The 22,989-nt window shown below is 48.7% G+C and overlaps 1 protein-coding gene and 1 long non-coding RNA gene across 4 annotated transcripts in view; one reads left to right on the forward strand and one right to left on the reverse strand.

Moving 5' to 3' along the window:
• Nucleotides 1–571: 571 nt before the first annotated feature.
• On the reverse strand, nucleotides 572–4,805 carry LOC140394402 (uncharacterized). Its single transcript, XR_011935872.1, has 2 exons — nucleotides 3,421–4,805; nucleotides 572–1,260 (listed from the first exon to the last, which is right to left on the reverse strand). It is a non-coding gene; the product is annotated as an uncharacterized lncRNA (long non-coding RNA).
• Nucleotides 4,806–4,919: 114 nt separating this feature from the next.
• Nucleotides 4,920–22,989, forward strand: part of parn (poly(A)-specific ribonuclease (deadenylation nuclease)) — a 153,535-nt gene continuing 135,465 nt past the window's right edge. Inside the window, exons 1-5 of one of the 3 annotated variants that reach the window (XM_072481641.1) lie at nucleotides 4,920–5,007; nucleotides 9,043–9,120; nucleotides 11,141–11,220; nucleotides 19,649–19,716; nucleotides 20,709–20,790. In XM_072481641.1, the coding sequence (XP_072337742.1) occupies nucleotides 4,989–5,007; nucleotides 9,043–9,120; nucleotides 11,141–11,220; nucleotides 19,649–19,716; nucleotides 20,709–20,790 (327 nt within the window). In that variant the 5' untranslated portion in view covers nucleotides 4,920–4,988. Of the gene's footprint in view, nucleotides 5,008–5,291; nucleotides 5,449–9,042; nucleotides 9,121–11,140; nucleotides 11,221–19,648; nucleotides 19,717–20,708; nucleotides 20,791–22,989 lie in introns of those variants that run through there. The other 2 variants (XM_072481642.1, XM_072481643.1) reach the window with 2 other exon arrangements.

Genomic DNA, 22,989 nt, shown 5'->3' on the forward strand with positions numbered 1-22,989 from the left:
GGTCAAAGGGGAAAGCTGCCAAAGGTCATCTAGGACTTTGGCGACTTTACTTTTAATTCATTTGGCATTATTGAATCAGGATGCAGACATAGAGCAGCCCTCATAATTATGTCATACATTTTTAGATATTAGTCGATTTGCTAAGCCAGAGGAACCAAGGGTAGACATTTTGAGGAGGGGTGATGACGGCAAATTTGAATTAAGTGACAGGGTGGGGAGAACTGGACCTGAGGAGAACCATTTACACAAAAGCATGTGGACCAGGTAGGGAGGTTGTGTGGGGAGCAGTTAAGTGGGGGTGATAGAGTAAGGTATTTGTGTGCCTTTTCTTATTTTAAAAACACCTAAGGACACAATAGTGTCAATAGGCAAAATAATAATAGAAGTAGCCCCCAAAGCTTTGACAGTCATCGGACTCGAAACGTTAGCTCTTTTTTCTCCCTATAGATGCTGCCAGACCTGCTGAGATTTTCCAGCATTTTCTCTTTCGTTTCAGATTCAAGCATCCGCAGTAATTTGCTTTTATCCAGTGGCTGACTGATGCGACCATCAATTCACACAAGACAATTCGTAGAAGTGAACAGTAGTTTTAATAAGCTAGATCTGTGCCTGCCTGCGACTGCTCTGTACTGAGTGCTACCTACGGGCTGCAGGTTTATATACCACCCCCAAGGGGGCGGAGCCACAGGCGGAGCCCACAGGAGCATCAACATAATACAGTGGTGAACATACGTTCACCACATTCACCCCGTTAAAAATTGAAGTCCAGCAGGTGTGAAGTGGGCTCACATATCGAGTCTGTCCGGAGCCTTAATCGTTCTCTGTGATCGCCTCAGCTCCGGCTTTGCTGCGGGTACGGATGTTGGACTCGTTGACTCTGGGAGAGTGTCGTCTGGAGCTTCACCACGGTGTGTCGGCGATGGGGGAAGGGGGGGTGTAGGCCGTGTGGGGGCGGGGCGGTGTTCAGGATCCCCAGGGGGGCAGCTGGTAGCCCGCCGTGAGGGATTCAGTTGGTGGTGATAGGTGGTGTGGGGGGGGCGCGTTGGCGATGGTCGCTGGGGAATTGTGGGTGCCAGATCCGGAGGGAGACTATCCTGTCGCCCGTTGCGGTGCGCCACGTAGGCATACTGAGGGTTGGCATGTAGGAGCTGGACCCTCTCGACCAGGAGGTCGGACTTATGGCTCCTCACATGATTCCGGAGGAGGACAGGCCCCGGTGTTGTAAGCCAGGGCGGAAGCGAGACACGGGAGATGGACTTCCTGGGAAAGACAAATAGACAGTCGTGAGGGGTCTCATTCGTCGCTGCGCAGAGGAGCAACCAAATAGAGTGCAGCGCGTCAGGGAGGACCACCTGCCAGCGGGAAAAGGGCCAGAAGGACGACCTCAGAAGGACGACCTTCCATACCATCACGTTCTCCTTCTCCATCTGTCCGTTTCCCCAGGGGTTTTGGCTGGTAGTCCTGCTCGAGGCAATGCCCTGACCGAGCAGGTACTGACGCAGCTCATCGCTCATAAAAGAGGAGCCCCGGTCACTGTGGACGTAAGTGGAGAAACCGAACAGGGTGAAAATGCTATGCAGGACCTTAATGACAGTGGCCGCGATCATGTCGGGACATGGGACGGTGAAGGGGAAACAGGAGTACTCGTCAAAGACGTTGAGAAAGTACATGTTGCGGTCAGTGGAGGGAAGGGACCCTTTGAAATCGTGCTGAGGCGCTCAAAGGGGCGGGAGGCCTTCACCAGGTGGGCCTTGTCTGGCCGATAGAAGTGCGGCTTGCACTCCGCGCAGACTTGGCAGTCCCTGGTCATGGCCCTGACCTCCTCGGTGGAGTAGGGCAGGTTGTGGGCCTTGATGAAGTGGAGAAGCCGGGTGACCCCCGGGTGACAGAGGTCATTGTGGATGGCCTGAAGTCGGTCATCTTGCGCGCTGGCGCATGTGCCGCGGGACAGGGCATCTGGGGGCTCATTGAGCTTCCCAGGATGATACACGATATCATAATTATAGGTGGAGAGTTCGATTCTCCACCTCAAGATCTTATCATTCTTGATCTTGCCCCGCTGTGTGTTGTTGAACATAAAGGCTACCGACCGTTGGTCGGTGACGAGGGTGAACCTCCTACCGGCCAGGTAGTGCCTCCAATGTCGCACAGCTTCCACAATGGCTTGAGCTTCCTTTTCGAAAGAGGAGTGTCGAATCTCGGAGGCGTTGAAGGTACGGGAAAACCGGGCCTGCCTGCCTGGTTAAGGGTAGTGGCCAGGGTGACGTCTGACGCATCGCTCTCCACCTGGAAGGGGATGGACACGTCCACCGTGTGCAACGCGGCCTTGGTGATGTCTGCCTTGATGCAGCTGAAGGCCAGGTGGGCCTCAGTCATCAGGAGAAAGATGGTGGCTTTGATAAGTGGGCGGGCTTTGTCCGCATAGTTGGGGACCCACTGGGAATAATATGAGAAGAATCCCAGGCATCTTTTCAGGGCCTTGGGGCGGTGGGAGTTGCAGGAGGGGGCGCATGCGGTCGGGGTCGGGCCCGAGGACTCCCCTTTCCACGACATAGCCGAGGATGGCTAGTTGGGTTGTGCGGAAAACGCATTTCTTCTTGTAGGTGAGATTAAGGGATTGGACGGTTTAAAGGAACTTCTGAAGGTTAGCGTTGTGGTCCTGCTGATCATGGCCGCAGATGGTGACATTATCCAAGTACAGGAACGTGGCCTGCAGCCTGTGCTGGTCACCATTCGGTCCATCGTTCTTTGGAAGACCGAGACCCCATTGGTGACGCCGAAGGAGACCCTGAGGAAGTGGAAGAGGCGGCCGTCTGCCTCGAAGGCAGTGTAGTGGCGGTCTTCCGGGCAGATCGGAAGCTGGTGGTATGCGGACTTCAGATCTACCATGGAGAAAACCCGGTATTGTGCAATCTGATTAACCATATCCGATATGCGGGGAAGGGGGTACGCATCGAGTTGCATTCCCCGGTCCTGATGACCACCACTTGGGCTCTCCAGGGGCTATTACTGGCGTTGATGATCCCCTCACTCAAGAGCCGCTGGACCTCCGACTTGATAAAAGTCCTGTCCTGGGCACTGTACCGCCTGCTCCTGGTGGCGACGGGTTTACAGTCGGAGGTGAGGTTCGCGAAGAGCGAGGGAGAGGCGACCTTAAGGGTCGCGAGGCTACATACGGTGAGGGGGGGGTTGGGGTCCGCCGAACTTCAGGGTCAGGCTTCTGAGGTTGCACTGGAAATCCAGTAGTAACAAGAGAGGAGCGCAGAGATGGGGAAGGACATAGAGTTTAAAATTGGCGTACTCGGCGCCCTGTATCGTGAGGTTCGCGACACAGTACCCCCGGATCTGCACTGAATGTGATCCGGAAGCAAGGGAGATTGTTTGGAACGTGGGGGAAACCTGGAGGGAGCAGCGCCTTACCGTGTCCAGATGGATGAAGCTCTCTGTGCTCCTGGAGTCAAACAGACAGGGCATTTCATGCCCATTGACCCGGACGGTCATCATGGAGTTCTTGAGGTGCTTGGGCCATGACTGGTCGAGAGTGACCACGCCGAGCTGCGGGCAGCTGGCGTGGTCGGCGGTAGCGAGGCGGTCCTAAGATGGCGGCCCTCGTCGGTCGCACGTGTCGGGCGACGTTGAAGATGGCGGCCCCCATGAGTCGCACATGGCGGGCTGGGTTGAAGATGGCGGCCAAGATGGCGACCCCCATGAGTCGCACGTGTCGGGCAGAGTTAAAGATGGCGGCCCCCTTGGATAGCACGAGGCGGATGACGCGTTAGAAGGGGGCGGTACCGGCAGGCACGCAGCCATGCTGCGGGGTCTGTGGGCCTGTGAGTCGGGCCTGCGATTTTGGAACTTTGAGTCAGGCCAAGCAGACTTTGGCAAAATGTCCTTTCTTGCCGCAGTCGCTGCAGGTCGCATTCCGAGCCTGGCAACGCTGCCTGGGGTACTGGTTCTGACCACAGAAATAGCAAGACGGCCCCCCGGGTTGGGCGGGCAGCTGCGCGGCACAGGCCTGGGACACCCTCGGGTCGGGTGATGGTCGCGCCACCGGCGCCCACGAGGAAATCGCGTGGTCGGAGGGGAAAGCATTTAGGCTCTGGAAGGCTACCTCTAATGAGGTGGATAGTTTTACCGTCTCTTCTAGATCGAGGGCGCCCTTTTCGAGCAGGCGCTGTCTGACATAGCTGGCCCGGACGCCAGCCACATAGGTGTCCCGGATGGCGAGTTCCATGTACTACGAGGCCGTGACATCCTTGTAGTTACAGTTTCGAGCGAGTACCCTCAGGTCACGTAGATATTCCTCCAGCGATTCCCCGGGGCGTTGACGACATGTGAAGAGGAGCTGCCGCGCGAACATGTCGTTCACCGGCCTCACGTAATGTCTTTTCAGGATCGCAACCGCGTCTGCGTACGTGGTTGCGTCCTCGATTAGTAAAAAGATTCTGTGGCTCACCCGGACGTTGAGGAGACTCCGCTTGTGTGCCTCAGTGACAGCGGGCGAGGAGGCGAGGTAAGCTTCAAAGCAGCGGAGCCAATCTGAGAAGATTCCTTTAGCCTCAGCTGCTGTGGGTCGTGTTCCAGTCGATCAGGTTTGAGGGCGGCTCTATTGCGATATCTTAGCTTATTAAATTGATGCGACCATCAATTCACACAAGACGATTAGTAGAAGTAAACAGTGGTTTTAATAAGCTAGATCTACGACTGCTCTGTACTGAGTGCCGCCTACAGGCTGCAGGTTTATATACCACCCCCGAGGGAGCGGAGCCCACAGGGGCATCAACATAATACAGTACAATACAGTGGTGAATTGCAGTAGCAATATGTTCACCACACTGACTGACTGGGTTGAGTGACAGACCACGTGTTGTGTTCACCGGAAGTGGCTGCAGAGCGAAGGTTAAAGGGGAAAGGTTGAAGGTGGTGGTGCTGGTGCTGTTTCCTGTGTTGTGTGTTTGTGGGGGGGAGGGGTGTTTGCCTGGGCAGCCATGGAGATCACCAGGCAGAGTAAGTCCGAGGGCGATTGGGGACGGGAAGGTCGGCTCCTGGTTCGCCGGTTAACAGGAGAGGGGCCGCCCGGGCGGGCGGGGGTTGACGGACGGACGGACGGACGGAAGGAAGGAAGGGGGTGCGGGGGGTTTGCAGCCCGGGCGATGGGGCCATTTTGGAGGCGACGCCTCACTTTGGGGCCCAGGCCGAAGTGTTCTGGTGAATCCGGGGGCACCCTCCTCAGTGTTTGGGGGTGCGGAGCCTACTGACAGGGCCCGGTGCAGGGGAGGGGGGAAACTTACTGTACGCCCTCTCTCTGCTTGTGAGAACTGGCTGCTTTTCCCAGCAGAATCAGCATTTCAATAACACGTTGCAATTGCGCATTGCTTTGAATCCCCCCCCCGTCACCCCCAGATCAACACGCTGAAGGGCAGAAGACACTGGAAAAAATCTCAGCAGGTCTGTCTAGCAGCATCTGTGGGGACTGGCTCCTTCCCTGCAGAAGGGTCATGTCAAACTCGCAACGCTAAGTCTGTTTCTCTCTCACTCCCCACAGACGTGCTGAGTTTTTCCAGCATCATCTGTTGTTTTTTTAAACCTCCCTAGCATTTTGCTTTTGCTTAAGCTGCCACTAAAGGCCCTGCTTGCATTGATGGTTTCCCGTCTCTCTAAAATTACTTTATTAAAGGACAGTTGTTGATCCAAGTTTAAAGCTTCATGTCGCTTCCTGTAAAATAAAAAATTGTATTTGCATGGTGCCTTTCACAGCCTTCAGATCTCCTAAAGCGCTTTACAGCCAATTAAGTACTTTTTGAAGTGTAATTGTTGTTTTATTATAGATAAATATAACGTGTGATTTAAGCAGATAACCTTTTTTAGTGAGGTGTCTTGATGATTTATTATCTTGGCAATGTTATATTTTAATGAAATGTGTGTATATGGGGAGTTGGTGGTGTAGTGGTAATGTCACTGAATTATTAATCCAGAAACCCTGGTTAATGCCCTGGAGGTGTGTGTTTGACCCCTACCATGCAGCTGGTGGAATTTGAATTCAATTGATAAATTTGGAAATAAATAAATTGAAAGCTCGTCTCAGTAATGGTGATCAGGGACCTATCCTTCCTTGACTGATGTAAAAGCTCATACCTTCCCTGAAGGACGATCTGCAATCCTTGCCTCATCTATGACTCCAGACCCACAGTAATGGCTTAACAAGCCACTCATTTTGAGAGCAATAATTGTTGGCCTTGCTAGTGGTGCCCATACCCCATGCAATGGTTAGTAAATAATTATTGGTTGTTTCTTGAAAATATGGGATCTGGGTCAAAAGTGCTATAGTGCCATTTTTCTTGACAGCTTTTCTGACTTTGATTCCATTGCCGCCGTGCACTATGTGATCCTCCTATTCTGTGCTGTGAAAAGTTTAATGCGCAGGCTGCTCTCTTTTAATACATGAATGGGTTAAGTAAAGAAGGAAGAAACAGATTTTATCCCCCATAAAAATCAAAATAGTGAATGGAATGTAATATAAAAGAAGAGGCTGGCATCTATATAGTGCCTTTTATGATCTTGGTGTGCCAAAGCACTATGATCAATTATGTAATTTTGAAAACTTAACAGCCAATTGACACATTCCACAAATATCAAGGTGCTTGTGACCAGAAAATCATTTTTCCCCCCCAATTATTGCTAAGGGATAAATATAGGCTGGATGCTGGGAAGCACTGCCCTACTCTTGAAATGATGCCCTGGGATCCTTCACATTCACCTGAGAGGGCAGGCAGTGCCTCAGTTGAACATCTAGCCCAAAGGTCGGCTTTTCACAGTAACTTCATTTGAAGCCTACTTGTGACAATAAGCATTTTCATTTCATTTCATTCCTGACAGTGCCATACTCCCTTAGTGTGGACTGCCAGTCGAGATTTTGTCCTCTTGTCTGGAATGGGATGAAGCCACAAGTCTGACACAGGTGAGCGTGCTACCTGTTTTGCTGTGGCTGACCGCTTACAAGTCTACTCGATTGTCTTTTCTCCAAGAATAATATAACGGTAAATATAAGCAGACTGGTACTGATCTGGTAAATTGGAGTGGGATGTTATATATTTTTCTCTGACATATTAAAATTTGAGGTCAAATTCCTGCCTTTCTTGGATTAAGTTGGTTTGATGTTCTTCAGTCTACTGTGTGAACCTGGGCAGCAACTTGAAGAACACTAGTGGGCAATTCATATGCTGTAACAGTATTGAAAATTTATCAGGGTCTTTCGGTATCATGTAACACACAGGTGGAGCTGGCAATCGACCTGATTGGTTTTTTTAAGCTTGATTTCGCATTGTGCTGCTGTGATTTCCAATGCTTATTGACATATAACAGGTTATTGGGCAGCACAGTGGTTAGCACAGTTACCTCATGGCAATGAGGGCCCGGGTTCGATCCCGGCTCTGGGTCACTGTCCATGTGGAATTTGCACATTCTCCCCATGTCTGTGTGGGTCTCAGCCCCCACAACCCAAAAAGATGGGCAGCGTAGGTGGATTGGACATGCTAAATTGCCCCTTAATTGGGGAAAAAAAGAATTGGGTACTCTAAATTTATTTAAATGTAACGTCCAAAGGTGTTTCACAGGAACAATGTAATATAAAGTATGGCCCCAAGCTACATGGGAAATATTGGGTCTGATGACCAAAAACCTGGTAAAGAGGTAGGTTTTAAGAAGTGGTTTGAAGGAAGAAAGTGAGGTGGAGCGGTGTAGGGAGTGAATTCCCGAGCTTGGGGCTTTGGCAACTGAAAGCACGGGCACCAATGGTGAAGGAATTATAATTGGAAATGCACAGGACGCCTGAATTAGATGAATGCAGAGATCTTGGGGTTGTGGGATTGGGGAAGATTCTGAAGATAAGGAGGGGCATCTGCAATAAAAACACGACAACGTGAGAAAAACTCAGCAGGTTTTGAGGCATCAGTGGAGAGAGAAACAGTTAATGTTTTGAGTCCGTATGACTCTTCGGAGGGATGTGAATGCAAGGATGAGAATTTTAAAATCGAGATGTTGCTTGACGAGTACTCCTGTTTCCCCTTCGCCGTCCCATGTCCCGACATGACCGCGGCCACTGTCATTTAAGGTCCTGCAGTGAGGAAGTGAGGGACCTTAGAATGCATGTCCATGTATTCCTGAAGGTTAAAGAAGAGAGTGAATAAGGTGGTTAAGAAAGCATATGGAATCTTTTAATAGCCGAGGCATAGAATATAAGAGCAGGGAGGTTATGCTGGAGCTTTATAAAACATTAGTCCAGCCACAACTTACTTTGTGCAGTTCTGGTCACCTCATTACTGAAAGAATGTAATTTCATCAGCGAGCATGCAGAGAGGATTTTCCTGCCAGAGCAGGAAAATTGCAGGCTCTGAGGAAAGATTGGAGTTGTTCCCCTTGGAATGGAGAAGGCTGAAACTGGATTTGATTGAGATGCACAAAATGGTGAGGGGCCTGGATAGACGGGATGGGAAGGGCATATTTACTCGATGGGTGGAAGGGCCTCTTGATTCTATGATTACTTTAGCAAAGAGAGGTCAATGACTGGGGATGGGGGGGCATATATTTTAAAGTGATTGGTAGAAAGATTAGAGGGGGAATGAGGAAAATGTTTTTCAGGAGCCTGAAATCCTCAACTCATTTAAAAGTTGTCTGGATGTGTATCTCCAAGTGCCATAACCTGCAGGGCTTGGGACCAAATGCTGGAAAGTCTGATTCGGTTAGGGTGGCTCGTTTTACAGCCGGTGCAGACATGATGGGCCAGTTGGCCTCTTTTTTGCCGTAAAGCTTTTCCAGCATTCTATGAATATAAGAAAATACAATAATAAATTCAGGAGAGCTGCTTTTATCCAGAGTATGGTGAGCTTAAAGAAGCAATTACCACATGGAGTAGCTGTGGTGATTACCATAGCTGTATTTAAGTTTGATACATAGGGATCTGCTACATTACCACTGGAATGGACCTGTTGACTGAGTGGTCTGCATCTGTGCTATAATTACTATGTGTTTGTGGTTTTTCAACAGATTTTAAGGAGTGCCTAAACCTAATATATGAAGCTATTGAAGAAGCCGATTTTCTGGCAATTGATGGAGAATTTTCAGGTATTCACTCTAATAGTTATGCATAAAGCCCCTTAAATTCATCGCATTTGCTTTGGAAGGGATACCACTTTGAGGTAGAATTGTCTATTCGGATTCTTAAACAAACATTTGCACGCTACAGTCACATATATGAGCTGAATGAATTAATATTTTTCCTATGTTCTCATATTTATTAGCATAAGCTGTCTCTAGATAAGGCCAGAATTTCTTTATTAGTCACTGCAGGTTTTAATAATTCTTCAGCTGCAAGTAAGAAGTGACAACTATCTGGCCAAAGCTTCTAGTCCATTGGGACACTTGTCTTTTCCTTTAGCCTATATTACCATCTTGGAAAAAATTTACAAAAACATCTAGGGAAAGCTTATTGTAGCTGGAATTGTAATGCAAGTATATGTGTTGACATTGTCGTGTTGCTGTTGGATTTGCCAGGAATTCTATTGTTAGTTATAGCAGTGGTTAGTTATAACAAATGGCAAACAGAATGTTGTTTATTGCAAGGGTAATGGAAAATGTAAACAGGGATGTCACGCTACAGTTGTAGAATTGAGACATCTAGGCTGGGACCACATCTATGCTGGGTCTGTATCCATTTGAGTTTAGAGGATTGTCAGGAAGCAGAGGTGGTTTTAAGTGATCTATGTTTGCCTTGTTGAGATATTAGAAATTAAGGCATGTTTTTAAGTGAGTTTAATTTAATGTTTCGTTGTGAGAAAGGGTAAAACTCAGATTCATGCTTAGCAAAGGTGTTAACCATGGATTAATCGGGAGATTGACTCCCTACTGAAGGGCAGGACTGAGGTGTTCAGGTCAGACAATCCTGACCTATACAAGAATTCCAGGTACGAACCTCCGCAAAGTCATCAGGAATGCCAAGAGACAATACAGACCAAGCTAGACTCACAGACTAACGTCACAGACTTTCGTTGGTTGTGGCAAGGCTTAAAAACAACATAACGGGCTACAAAGTGAAGTGGAGCAAAATCTCTGGTAGCAGCGCACCTCTCCCCGATGAACTCAATGCATTCTATGCTCAGTTCAAGTAGGCAACCTTCAAAACGCTGTCAACTGCCCCAGCAACCCCGGACACATCCGATACCCACCATCACAGCTTCCGAAGTCAGAGCGGCCTTATTGAAAGTGAACCCTCGGAATGCGACGGGTCCTGACGGGGACCCTGGTGGTGCACTCAGATCCTGCGTGGATCAGCTGACAGATGTATTCGCAGACATCTTCAACCTCTCCCTACTCCACTCCGAGGTCCCCACCTGCTTCAGGAAGACCACCATCATACCGCTGCCAAAGAAGAACTAGGCAATGTTCCTCAACAACTATCAATGTCAGCAAAACTGAAGAGCTGGTCACTGACTTCAGGAAGCAAAGTATCGTACACACCCCTGTCTGCGTCAACAGCCACACCCCTGTCTGCATCAACGGGGCCACGATGGAGATGGTTGACAGCTTCAAATTCCACATCACCAGCAATCTGATCATGATATATTTTTATTGCAAGCCGCCTCAGGAAGAGTAGAATGTTGCAATATTTTTACATCCTGCTTGGTACCATGTGGGCTTAGTGACTGAAGCGGTTTTGGGCGGTTTCTGGAATTCAGCTGGTTCAGAAATCAGTGACTGGAATAAATGCGTGTTGAGTGAGATTACTAAGAATGAACCCTAGGTTGCTTGGTATTCTACATTTGAGGCATAACTCAGTCAGAGTGAGATATGTTGCATAGATATTTCAGCCCCGTTCTTGGAATACACACAGTGAGTGATAAGAATTCTAATAGTTTGAATATTGCAGGACCTTTCTCTCCACAGTGGATTAGGCTCAGTAGACACTGCTAGGTCCTTGGAGACCTATCATGGTTTTAGTGTAAATCATCATTGCAGCCAAGCATGTGTAGTTCAGTGCACACCTTGAACTTGAAGTGAGAAGAACGTGAGATCTTAACATTTGTGACATTGGCTGTTACTGTAGATGCATAAAAATTGCACCATACCCTTTTTTGTATTGTTTCAGGAATAAGTGATGGACCTTCAGTGACCACACTGACAAATGGCTTGGATACCCCAGAAGAAAGGTATCAAAAGCTGAAAAAGGTAAACTAGGCAAATGTGTTTTTTTTTTTCAATTCATTGTGATTGTGCATATTGAAAGCTGTCAAAGTCTGCAGGTTGTGAAATGGGGCAGACTGGTTTTGTTGGTTCACAACCCAGCCTCTGAACAAAATGAGCTTGGGTGGAGAAAGGTGATGTGAAGTCGGAAGTTTAAATTTTAAAAAAATTAAATTTTTAAAAACATTTTTTATTTATTTAATTTTTTTTTTTTAATAAACCCGTCCTGTTGCAAGGAACTATAGAGCCTTCCAAGCACAATATGGTGATATCCTCCAGAACAGGGTGAGTTTTCCCATTTTATTTGAGTGGTGGGGAGTGCATTGGGAGAGAGAAAAAAACAACCTTTTGAAGATGAAAAGAGTGTTGCTAGTACATAGATACATAGTTACATAGAAGATAGGAGCAGGAGGAGGCATTTTGGCCCTTCGAGCCTGCTCCGCCATTCATCACAATCCTGGTTGATCATCCAATTCAATAGCCTAATCCTGCTTTCTCTCCATAGCTTTTGATCCCATTCTCCCCAAGTGCTATATCCAGCCCCTTCTTGAATATATTCAAAGTTTTAGCATCAACTACTTTCTGTGATACTGAATTCCACAGGCTCACCACTCTTTGTGTGAAGAAGTGTCTCCTTATCTCTGTCCGAAATGGTTTACCCTGAATTCTCAGGCTGTAACCCCTGGTTCTGGAGACACCTATCATTGGTAACATCTTCCTTGCATCTACCCTGTCTAGTCCTGTTAGAATTTTATAAGTCTCTATGAGATCCCCCCTCATTCTTATGAACTCCAGCGAGAACTATCCCAACCTAGTCAATCTCTCCTCGTATGACAGTCCCGGCATCCCTGGAATCAGTCTGGTAAACCTTCGCTGCACTCACTCGAGAGCAAGAACATTCTTCCTCGGAGAAGGAGACCAAAACTGCACACAATACTCCAAGTGTGGCCTCGTCAAGGCACTGTACAAATGCAGCAACACATCTCTGCTTCTAGACTCAAAACCGATTGCAATGAAGGCCAACATACCATTAGCTTTCTTTAGCTTACCGTCAGCGAATGGTGCACAAGGACACCCAGGTCCCACTGCACACTCCCCTCTCCCAATTTACAACCTTCAGGTAGTAATCTGCCTTCCTGTTTTTTAAAAAAATATATTTTATTGAAATTTTTTCCCTGAGCAAAATTTTTCCCGCTTACAAAACCAGCGAAACGATAACAAGAACAAAACAGAAATTTTAAAACTTTTTAACAATAATAATAATAATAGTAGTAATAATATACAAGTAACAAAACCTCGTACTCTATTGACCTATACTCAACTGCCCCCCCCCCCCCCCCCCCCCCCCCCCCCCGGGGTTGCTGCTGCTGGTCATCCGTCTTCCCTCTAACGTTCCCCTAGGTAGTCGAGAAATGGCTGCCACCGCCTGGTGAACCCTTGAGCCGATCCTCTCAGGGCAAACTTTATCTGCTCCAGTTTAATAAACCCCGCCATATCGTTTACCCAGGCCTCCAGTCCGGGGGGTTTCGCCTCCTTCCACATGAGTAGGATCCTGCGCCGGGATACGAGGGACGCAAAGGCCACGACATCGGCCTCTTTCGCCTCCTGCACTCCCGGCTCTTCCGCAACTCCAAATAGAGCTAACCCCCAGCCTGGTTTGACCCGGGCCTTCACCACCTGTGAAATCACTCCCGTCACTCCCTTCCAATACCCTTCCAGTGCCGGGCACGCCCAAAACATATGTGCGTGGTTTGCCGGGCTCCCGCCACACCTCCCACATTTGTCCTCCACTCCAAAGAACCTGCTCAATCTTGCCCCTGTTATGTGTGCTCTATGTAGCACCTTAAATTGAATCAGGCTAAGCCTGGCGCATGAGGAAGAGGAATTTACCCTGCTTAGGGCATCAGCCCACATACCCTCCTCTATCTCCTCCCCTAATTCTTCTTCCCACTTTCTTTTTAGTTCGCCCACCGACTCCTCCCCCTCTTCCCTCATCTCTCTATAAATCTCTGACCCCTTGCCCTCTTCGACCCACACCCCTGAAAGCACCCTGTCCTGTATCCCCTGTGTCGGGAGCCGTGGAAATTCCCTCACCTGTTGTCTAGTAAACGCCCTCACCTGCATATATCTCAAGAAATTCCCCCGGGGTAACTTATACTTTTCCTCCAGTGCTCCCAAGCTCGCAAAAGTCCCATCTATGAATAAATCTCCCACCTTCCTAATTCCCAACAGGTGCCAGCTCTGAAATCCTCCATCCATTCTTCTTGGGGCGAACCTATGGTTGTTCCTGATAGGGGACCCCACCAGGGCTCCCCGCACCCCTCTCTGTCGCCTCCACTGTCCCCATATGTTCAGTGTTGCCGCCACCACCGGGTTCGTGGTGTACTTTTTCGGTGAGAACGGTAGCGGCGCCGTCACCAGCGCCTCTAGACTCGTCCCTTTACAGGACCTTCTCTCCAGCCTTTTCCACGCCGCTCCCTCACCCTCCATCATCCATCTACGTATCATTGCAACATTGGCGGCCCAATAATAATCTCCCAAATTCGGTAGTGCCAGTCCTCCTCTGTCCCTACTGCGCTGCAGGAACCCCCTCCTTACTCTCGGAACTTTCCCTGCCCACACAAAGCTCGTAATGCTCCTATCTATTTTATTTAAAAAGGTCCTGGTGATTAAAATAGGGAGACATTGAAATACAAATAAGAACCTCGGGAGGACCATCATCTTAATTGCCTGCACCCTGCCCGCCAGCGATAAAGGCTGCATGTCCCACCTCTTAAAGTCCTCCTCCATTTGTTCTACCAGCCATGTCAGATTAAGTCTGTGCAAGGTTCCCCAGCTCCTAGCGATCTGAATCCCCAAGTATCGGAAGTTTCTTTCCACTTTCCTTAGCGGTAAGCCTTCTATCTCTCTACTCTGGTCCCCTGGATGTATCACATATAATTCACTCTTCCCCATGTTTAACCTATACCCCGAAAATTCCCCGAACCTCCTCAAGATTCGCATAACCTCTATCATTCCACCACCCCGCTGGGTCCGACACGTATAGCAATAGGTCATCCGCGTATAACGAGACTCGGTATTCTTCTCCCCCTCTAGTCACCCCTCTCCATTTCCTGGAGTCTCTCAGCGCCATGGCCAGAGGTTCAATTGCCAGCGCAAACGACAATGGAGACAGCGGGCATCCCTGTCTTGTTCCCCTACATAATCGGAAATACTCCGATCTATGTCGACCTGTAACTACACTTGCCGTTGGAGCCCCATAAAGTAGTCTAACCCAGCGAATAAATCCGTACCCAAACCTCCTTAACACTTCCCATAAATACTCCCACTCCACCCTATCAAATGCCTTCTCTGTGTCCATTGCCGCCACTATCTCTGCCTCCCCCTCCACTGAGGGCATCATTATCACCCCTAATAGCTGTCGCACGTTAACATTCAATTGTCTCCCTTTTACGAACCCTGTCTGGTCTTCGTGCACCACCCCTGGGACACAGTCCTCTATCCTCGATGCCAGCACCTTTGCTAGCAGTTTGGCGTCCACGTTCAATAGTGAAATAGGTCTATAGGACCCACACTGCATCAGATCTTTGTCCCTCTTCAAAATTAGCGATATCGTCGCCTCCGACATTGTCGGGGGTAGTGTCCCCCCTTCCCTGGCCTCATTGAACGTCCTTGCCAACAACGGGGCCAACAAGTCCACATATTTTCTGTAGAATTCCACCGGGAACCCGTCTGGCCCTGGGACCTTCCCTGCTTGCATGCTTCCCAGTCCCTTAATAACCTCGTCCACCTCAATCGGTGCCCCCAGGCCTGCCACCGCCTGCTCCTCCACTTTCGGGAACCTCAACTGGTCCAGGAACTGCCGCATCCCCTCCTCCCTCTGGGGGCTGAGACCTATACAGTTCTTCATAAAAGGTCTTAAACACCTCATTTATCTTTCCTGCCCTTCGCACGGTGTCTCCCCTTTCATCCCTAATTCCTCCTATCTCCCTCGCTGCTGCCCTCTTTCGCAGTTGGTGCGCCAACAGGCGACTAGCCTTTTCCCCATATTCATACCTCCTCCCCTGTGCCTTCCTCCACAGTACCTCCGCCTTTCTGGTGGTCAGAAGGTCAAACTCCGTCTGGAGTCGTCTCCTCTCCCTGTACAGTTCCTCCTCCGGGGTCTCTGCAAATTCCCTGTCCACCCTTAAAATCTCCCCCAGTAATCTATCCCTTTCCTTGGCCTCTGTTTTCCTTTTGTGGGCCCCAATAGAAATCAGCTCTCCTCTGACCACCGTTTTTAGTGCTTCCCAGACCACTCCCACAGGGACCTCGCCGTCGTCATTGACCTCCAGGTATCTCTCGATACACCCCCTCACTCTTGCACACACTCCCTCATCCGCCATGAGTCCCACATCTAATCGCCAGAGTGTTCTCTGCTCCCTGTCCCCTCCTACTTCCAGGTCCACCCAATGTGGGGCATGATCCGAAACCGCTATGGCTGAGTACTCAGCTTCTTCCACCCTAGAGATCAACGACCTTCCTAGAACAAAAAAATCTATCCGGGAGTACACTTTATGGACGTGGGAAAAGAAGGAATACTCCCTAGCCCTGGGTCTAAGAAATCGCCATGGATCCACTCCCCCCATTTGGTCCATAAACCCCTTAAGTACCTTGGCCGCTGCCGGCCTTCTTCCGGTCCTTGAGCTGGATCTATATAGCCCCGGGTCCAGCACTGTATTGAAGTCCCCTCCTAAAATCAAATTTCCTGCCTCCAGGTCCGGAATACGCCCCAGCATCCGTCTCATGAACCCCGCATCGTCCCAATTTGGGGCATACACATTAACCAACACGACCTCCATTCCCTCCAGCCTACCACTCACCATTACATATCTACCTCCACTATCTGCTACGATGTTCTTTGCTTCAAATGCTACCCGTTTCCCCACCAAAATGGCCACCCCTCTATTCTTTGCGTCCAGTCCTGAGTGGAACACCTGTCCCACCCATCCTTTCCTTAGCCTAACTTGGTCCGCCACCTTTAGGTGCGTCTCTTGGAGCATAACCACGTCTGCCCTTAGTCCTTTCAAATGCGCGAGCGCTCGGGCCCTTTTTATCGGCCCATTCAGGCCTCTCACGTTCCACGTGATCAGCCTCACTGGGGGGCTACCTGCCCCCCTCCCGTGTCGACTAGCCATTACCTTCTCTAGGCCAGTCCCATATCCCGCCTCCGCGCTCCCGCTCGCTCCCCCAGCATCGCATTCCGCCCCCGACCACCTTCTCTTTAGCCATTTCCTTTTGGATTTCCGCAGCAGCAACCCAGTTGTGTCTCTCCCCCCCCCCCCCCCCCCCCCCCCCCCCCAAACCACCCACACACACACACACACACACACACACACACACACACACACACACACACACACGATCCCTATCTAGCTTGATTGCTCCCCCCATATCACTTCCGTAAGTCAGCTGACTTCAACTGACCCCGGCTACTCCTGCTCGCTCCTCGGCCCCCCCGGTGTGAGGGAACTCCCATCCGCCTTGCGCCTGTTTTCCCGCCTTATTCTTTCTGGTGCGGGAACATCCCTTTACCTGTCCCGCCTCTTATGGCGCAGCTCCCTTTCCCCTCCCCCTCTCCTTCCCCATTCTCTGACTATGTCCCGCCTCTTCCCCCCCCCCCCCCCCCCCCCCCCCCCTCACCGGCGCCCACATTTCCCCAGTGCCCCCCCCCCCTTCCCTGTTTACTTCTCGCTTAACTTTCACCATCCCATTAACAAAAACAATAATAACATCAATAACAGTTCCCTGCAGCATCAGTCCCTCCGTTCCGGTCCAGTTTCTCTTCATTGATGAAGGACCATGCTTCCTCCGCCGTCTCAAAATAATATTGTCTCTCCTGATGCGTGACCCATAGTCTTGCCGGCTGCAGCATCCCAAACTTCACCTTCCTTTTGTGCAAAACCTCTTTGGCTCGGTTGAAGCTCGCGCTCCTTCTCGCCACCTCCGCACTCCAATACTGGTAGATCCTTACCACCGCATTCTCCCATCTGCTACTCCGCACCTTTTTGGCCCATCTCAGGACCTCTTCTCTGTCCTTAAGGCGGTAGAATCGCACGATTATCGCCCTCGGTGGTTCTCCCGCTTTTGGTCTTCTCGCCGGGATCCGATTTGCCCACTCCACCTCCATGGGGCCCGCAGGGGCCTCAGCACCCATCAGTGAGCTCAGCATCTTACTTGCATACGCTCCACTGTCCACTCCTTCCACGCCCTCCGGGAGACCTAGTATCCTAAGGTTCTTCCTTCGCGCTCCATTTTCAAGGGCCTCAATCCTGTCAGCACACTTTTTATGAAGTGCCTCGTTCGTCTGAGTATTGACCGCCAGGCCCAGGACCTCGTCCTCAATACCTGACACCTTCTGCTCCACCACGTGAAGTTCCGTCTCCTGGGTCTTTAAAGTCTCCTTAAGCCCCTCAATTGCCTGTAACAACGGGGTCATTATCTCCTTCTTCAGCAGCTCCACGCACTGTCTCACCGCCTCGTCCTGCTCAGGCCCCCATGTCACCTGTGGTTTCTCCGCCGCCATTTTGTTTCACTCCCTCTCTCTCTCTCTCTCTCTCTCTCTCTCTCTCTCTCTCTCTCTCTCTCTCTCTGATCTTCTGGCTGCAGATTCTTTGGGCTGCAGCCGCCGCCGCCGGTTTTTCCCTCCGTCTTTCGGGGGGGGCTCCCTTCCCTCGCGCCTCGCACCGGGTTTTACGGCCGTCCAAGTCCCCGTTGGGGCTCTTAAAAGAGCCCGAAGTTCCGTCGGAGCTGGAGGCACCGAAACGTGCGGCTAGCTCATCCCTGCCGCAACCGGAAGTCCTGCCTTCCTGTTTTTGTTTCCAAAATGAATAACCTCGCACTTATCCAAATTATACTGCATCTACCATTGGTTTGCCCACTCGTCCAACCTGTCCAGATCTTGCTGTAGGATCCCTGCATCCTCGTCACAATTCACTCTCCCACCTAATTTGGTATCATCTGCAAACTTTGAGAATACTCCTTATCTCAATGCTGTTCATATTCCAATGCGTTGCTATGATACAAGTTGCACAGCAGTTACAGGACTTTGGAAGTTTTGTACCCCTGATGATCTACTAGTGATTTGTGTGTTCTCCTGAAACTTGTGAAGCACACTTTTAAATTTGGGAATAAATTGTTAACTTATTGTTTCCAGAGGATTAAGATACTTGTCAATACCTAATATTTAATTTCTAACTGCCTTTATGATTCTGTAATTAATTGACATTTTGTACAAGGCAGTAAAAGCACCATGCTATTATTTTTAAGGAATGCTGCCTTGGGTGTGTTATAGTTTTTGCGCATGCATAGAATAACTGAGATGGGGACTTGCATTACAACCTTCGTGAGTATGAGCAGAATGTGCCCTGACTATGTACGGTACATGCAAGTCTGAAGAGCAGTGGGGATGCCCAACTTCTTCATTCAGTCTCCTGAAACTGGCCCCATGATGATGCGCAATACAACTTGTCGCAATCGAGTTTCTATTGTGAAGAATTACTGCACATATTATGAGGTCATTAATACATAGGTGGGTGAGAAGCAAGTGCTGCCTTTCACTGGTTGATATGATGATGCTCTAAAATGTTTGCACGATCTTGTTTCTGATGTGATCTTCACAAGCCAGAAAATATGGCATTATTTCAGACAGGAAGTAAAGTATTCATGTATTATTGTAAAACATAAAAGGACAATTTAATTTCCCACCCCCAATTGTTCCAACTTTGCATCTCTTGCTGTTCATTGCAGAATTTTTAAAAAATCTTGTCGGCGGTTAGAATTTTTTATTTCTTTTGTGCATAGAATTTTTGATTCCTTTTGTGCATATCAAAGTTGAGGGTGATTGGACTGGAATGTGTTTGCCACTTTTGTCATGCAGTATCTTCATTCCCAGAGCAGTTCCAGCATGTTCAGATGTAAAGCGGAGCCCACTCACTCTTCGTGACAATTTAGTTCAAAGGCCACTTCTAAATCATCCACCCCACTGCATCAGTATAACACTTCCATTTCCCACTTGTCCGAGTGAAACTGACAGCACGATTCCTATTCGTCTGATGATTACGGGCATTATTGAATTATGAATCATGAATATGGAAGGAACTTTTAAGCAAATTTATTTTGTCATGTGTGTTGAGTGGTGCTTTTTTTCCCCAATTAAGGGGCAATTTCGCGTAGCCAATCCACCGACCATGCATATCTTTGGATTATGGGGTGAGGCCAACACAGACGAGGGGAGAGTGTGCAAACTTTACATGGTAATTGATCCTGGGCCAGGATCAAACCTGGGTCCTCGGCACCATGAGACAGAGGTTCCAGCCACTGTGCCCTCCTGTTGCTCATCAGAATGACATTTTACTACGTTCTTTTCTTGCAGCATTCCATGGACTTTCTGCTGTTTCAGTTTGGACTATGTACATTTAAATATGATGCTGCGGAGAACAGGTGGGTTTATTTACACCATTTTCTTCAATTTTAATGAATACTATGTTTCCGCAAATTGCCTTGTCCTTTTTCCGTGCAATTATTGACTAATGCTGATGAACATGTTTATAGGTAACGGGTGTCCTTCAGGTAATTACCCGAAGCGAGCATTTTTCATGCGCCGCAAACCAATGGTTTAGCTATTTTACCATGAAGAGAGCAACAGATGAGATTCATTCCCTCTGCACCTGACATTTACAAACTAATACCTCTCAAGGCAAAGACATAGATTGTGTGGTTAAGCAACCATGGTCAGCAAACAAACCAAGAAACCAAACTATATGAAAATACTTGGGAGTCGAGCGCAGGCCAAGTCAAATAAGGCTGGCCGATATCCTGCCCTTAATAAAAAAAATTAAAAAAAAAAATACTAGTGAGCCTGATGGGTTTCTACAACAATCTGAAGTTTCTTGGTCATTAATACTTTTTTAAATAAATTTGGAATGAAAAGACCACAACTATGTAAGTTTAAATCTCACTCCGCAACCATGCTGCGATTTGAAAGCTGGATCTTTAGTCCAGGACTCTGGATTACTAGTCCGGTAACATAACCACTATACTACTGAGTGCACATGTACAAAATGTAATTGAAGATTTTCTTCACCTTTTACCTCTAGGGTTAAAATGTAAAAAGGGGGCTATGTTTCGGTTGTACAGAGCCTTGCCAGATACCATATCGAATACTGTATTTAGGTTTTGACATTGCACCTCAGGAAAGAGATAACATCCTTGGAGAGGGTCAGTGGACATTCAGTAGCATAATGCTGAACGCTAAAGGGGTTGGATTATGACTACAGGTTGTTTAAAGCTGGTTTAATCCCTTGAGCGCTACTTCAGGCCTGCACGGCATAATAGCACCACAGCTGGTGCCTTTTCCCATGAGGACGATTGGTGATATTGGTAATAAGTTCTAAAGCCTAAGTTTTTATTTATTATTGCTTTTTGCTCGCCAGGCACATAATGAAGACCTTTAACTTCTACGTGTTTCCAAAGCCACTTTCTAGAAATTCACCTGATGTTAAATTTGTTTGCCAGGTAAGAAAAAAAGACATTTGGTGAGATGGGTTTCCTACTGACAGGAGTACTGTATATATATTTGGGTGCACATTGAATATAGAACATACAGTGCAGAAGGAGGTCATTCGGCCATCGAGTCTGCACCAACCCACTTAAGCCCACCCTTCCACCCTATCCCCGGAACCCAATAACCCCTCCTAACCTTGGACACTAAGGGCAATTTATCATGGCCAGTCCACCTTACTTTTGATGATAATTTATTTTCTCGTTCTCATGCTGGAAGTTCTCTTGCTGGGACTCCACCCTCCCCGCCAGGCTTAATCTTGCACAAAGCCCCCGTTCCATTAACAGTTCCTCTGGGGCGATTCCTGTTGTGTGAAGAGTGGTCCTATAATCAAATGAAAACGGTGTTGATTTGATCTCTATGGCTGCTGTCAATTATTTCTTCATGCCGATTTTAAAGGTCTGCACTGCCTGTTCCATCGACCCATTTGACGACAGGTGATAAAGTGCTATTTTGAAGTGCCTGGTGCCATTGGATTTCATGAAGCAGCCGATCTCTCCACTGGTGAAGCCAATACCATTCTCGGAGACCAGGACTGATGTTTCATGCGTGCAAAACTCTGCCGAAATTTCTTGATCGTAGCTTGGGAGATCGTGGAGCCCAATCGGTGTATCTCCAACCATTTAGAGCGTGCATCTAGCAGGGTCAAAAACGTGGAACCCATTAAAAGGCCCTGCAAATCCATGTGCACTCGCACCCATGGCCTGCCTAGCAATGTCCGTGGATGTCAGGAGGCTGGCCGAGGGAGTTTTTGATTCTCCTGGCACGAATCATACTGCTTCACCAGTCTGTGCTGTCTTTGGGACGGGGACACTAGACGTAGCTCCAGGCGAGCATTTTTATATTGGATACCCTGGGGTGGCCATTGAGTAGTTCCATTAGAATTGGGCGCTTCCCTGGGAAGTGGACAACTACTCGGGATCCCCAAAGGATGATAACTGTCCTCAACACCTGAATTTGTCTTTCTTGGTCAGATAAGGTTTCATTTGGGATTGCTGTATCCCAATAAGGGCTTGTGATCGGTCACTGCTGGGAAATGGAATTAGTATAGTTATGTTTTTTGACTGGCAGACTTGATGGACCGAAGGGCCTTTTCTAAGCTGTGCGACTCTGACTATTATGAAACACCTACCATTGGACTGGTGAAATGCTTTTATGCCAACGTGACCACCGTGTCTGTCTCTCCTCGAATTGAGAATACCTCCGCTCGGCACCTGAAATGGTCCTGGATGCTTAGGTGATGGACATTTCTGTTCAGTATCTCCAGTGGTGTGAAAGTACCGTCCCAACTCCTTAAGGGGAAGCATAACGTGTCAGGATGAGTTCCGTTTTGGGGTGAAATGGGTCAATATGTTGGACAACAGCTGTTTCACTTCCTTGAAGGCCTCTCTCAAGACCATTTTTGGTACTTTTAAAGTTCTAAAAAATAAATTTAGAGTACCCAATTTTTTTTTCCAATTCAGGGGCAATTTAGCGTGGCCAATCCGCCTACCCATCTTTTGGGGTTGTGGGGATGAGACCCACGGAAACCCAGGGAGATGTGCAAACTCCACACGGACAGTGACCTGGGGCTGGGATCGAACCGGGGTCCTCGATGCCCTGAGGCAGCTGTGGTAACCACTCCACCACTGTGCTGCCCCCGTACTTTCATTGTTTTTTTTGCTTTTTATAAATTTAGTGTACCCAATTCATTTTTTCCAATTAAGGGGCAATTTAGTGTGGCCAATCCACCTACCCTGCACATCTTTGGGTTGTGGGGGCGAAACCCACGCAAACACTGGGAGAATGTGCAAAGTCCACACGGACAGTGACCCAGAGCCGGGATCGAATCTGGGACCTCGGCATCGTGAGGCAGGAATGCTAACCACTGCGCCACCGTGCTGCCCTCGCCCGTACTTTCACAATAGTTTATGTAGGGGTCAGCAAGGAGTCCAAATTTGGGGTAAACATTCCATAATAATTTACTAATCCCAGGGAGTATTTCAGCTCCGTGGTGTTCCATGGTGTTCTTGCTTTCCTGATGGTATTCACCTTGTCCTCCACTGGATGTAGACCATTATTATGTACCCAATAGGCCGCACTGGTCACTTTCTCGCTTGGAAAACACATTTTGCTCTGTGTGTCGCTCTGTGTGTGTGTGTGTCGCTCTGTGT

This window comes from Scyliorhinus torazame, chromosome 17, assembly GCF_047496885.1.
Source record: "Scyliorhinus torazame isolate Kashiwa2021f chromosome 17, sScyTor2.1, whole genome shotgun sequence".
Classification (NCBI taxonomy): domain Eukaryota; kingdom Metazoa; phylum Chordata; class Chondrichthyes; order Carcharhiniformes; family Scyliorhinidae; genus Scyliorhinus; species Scyliorhinus torazame.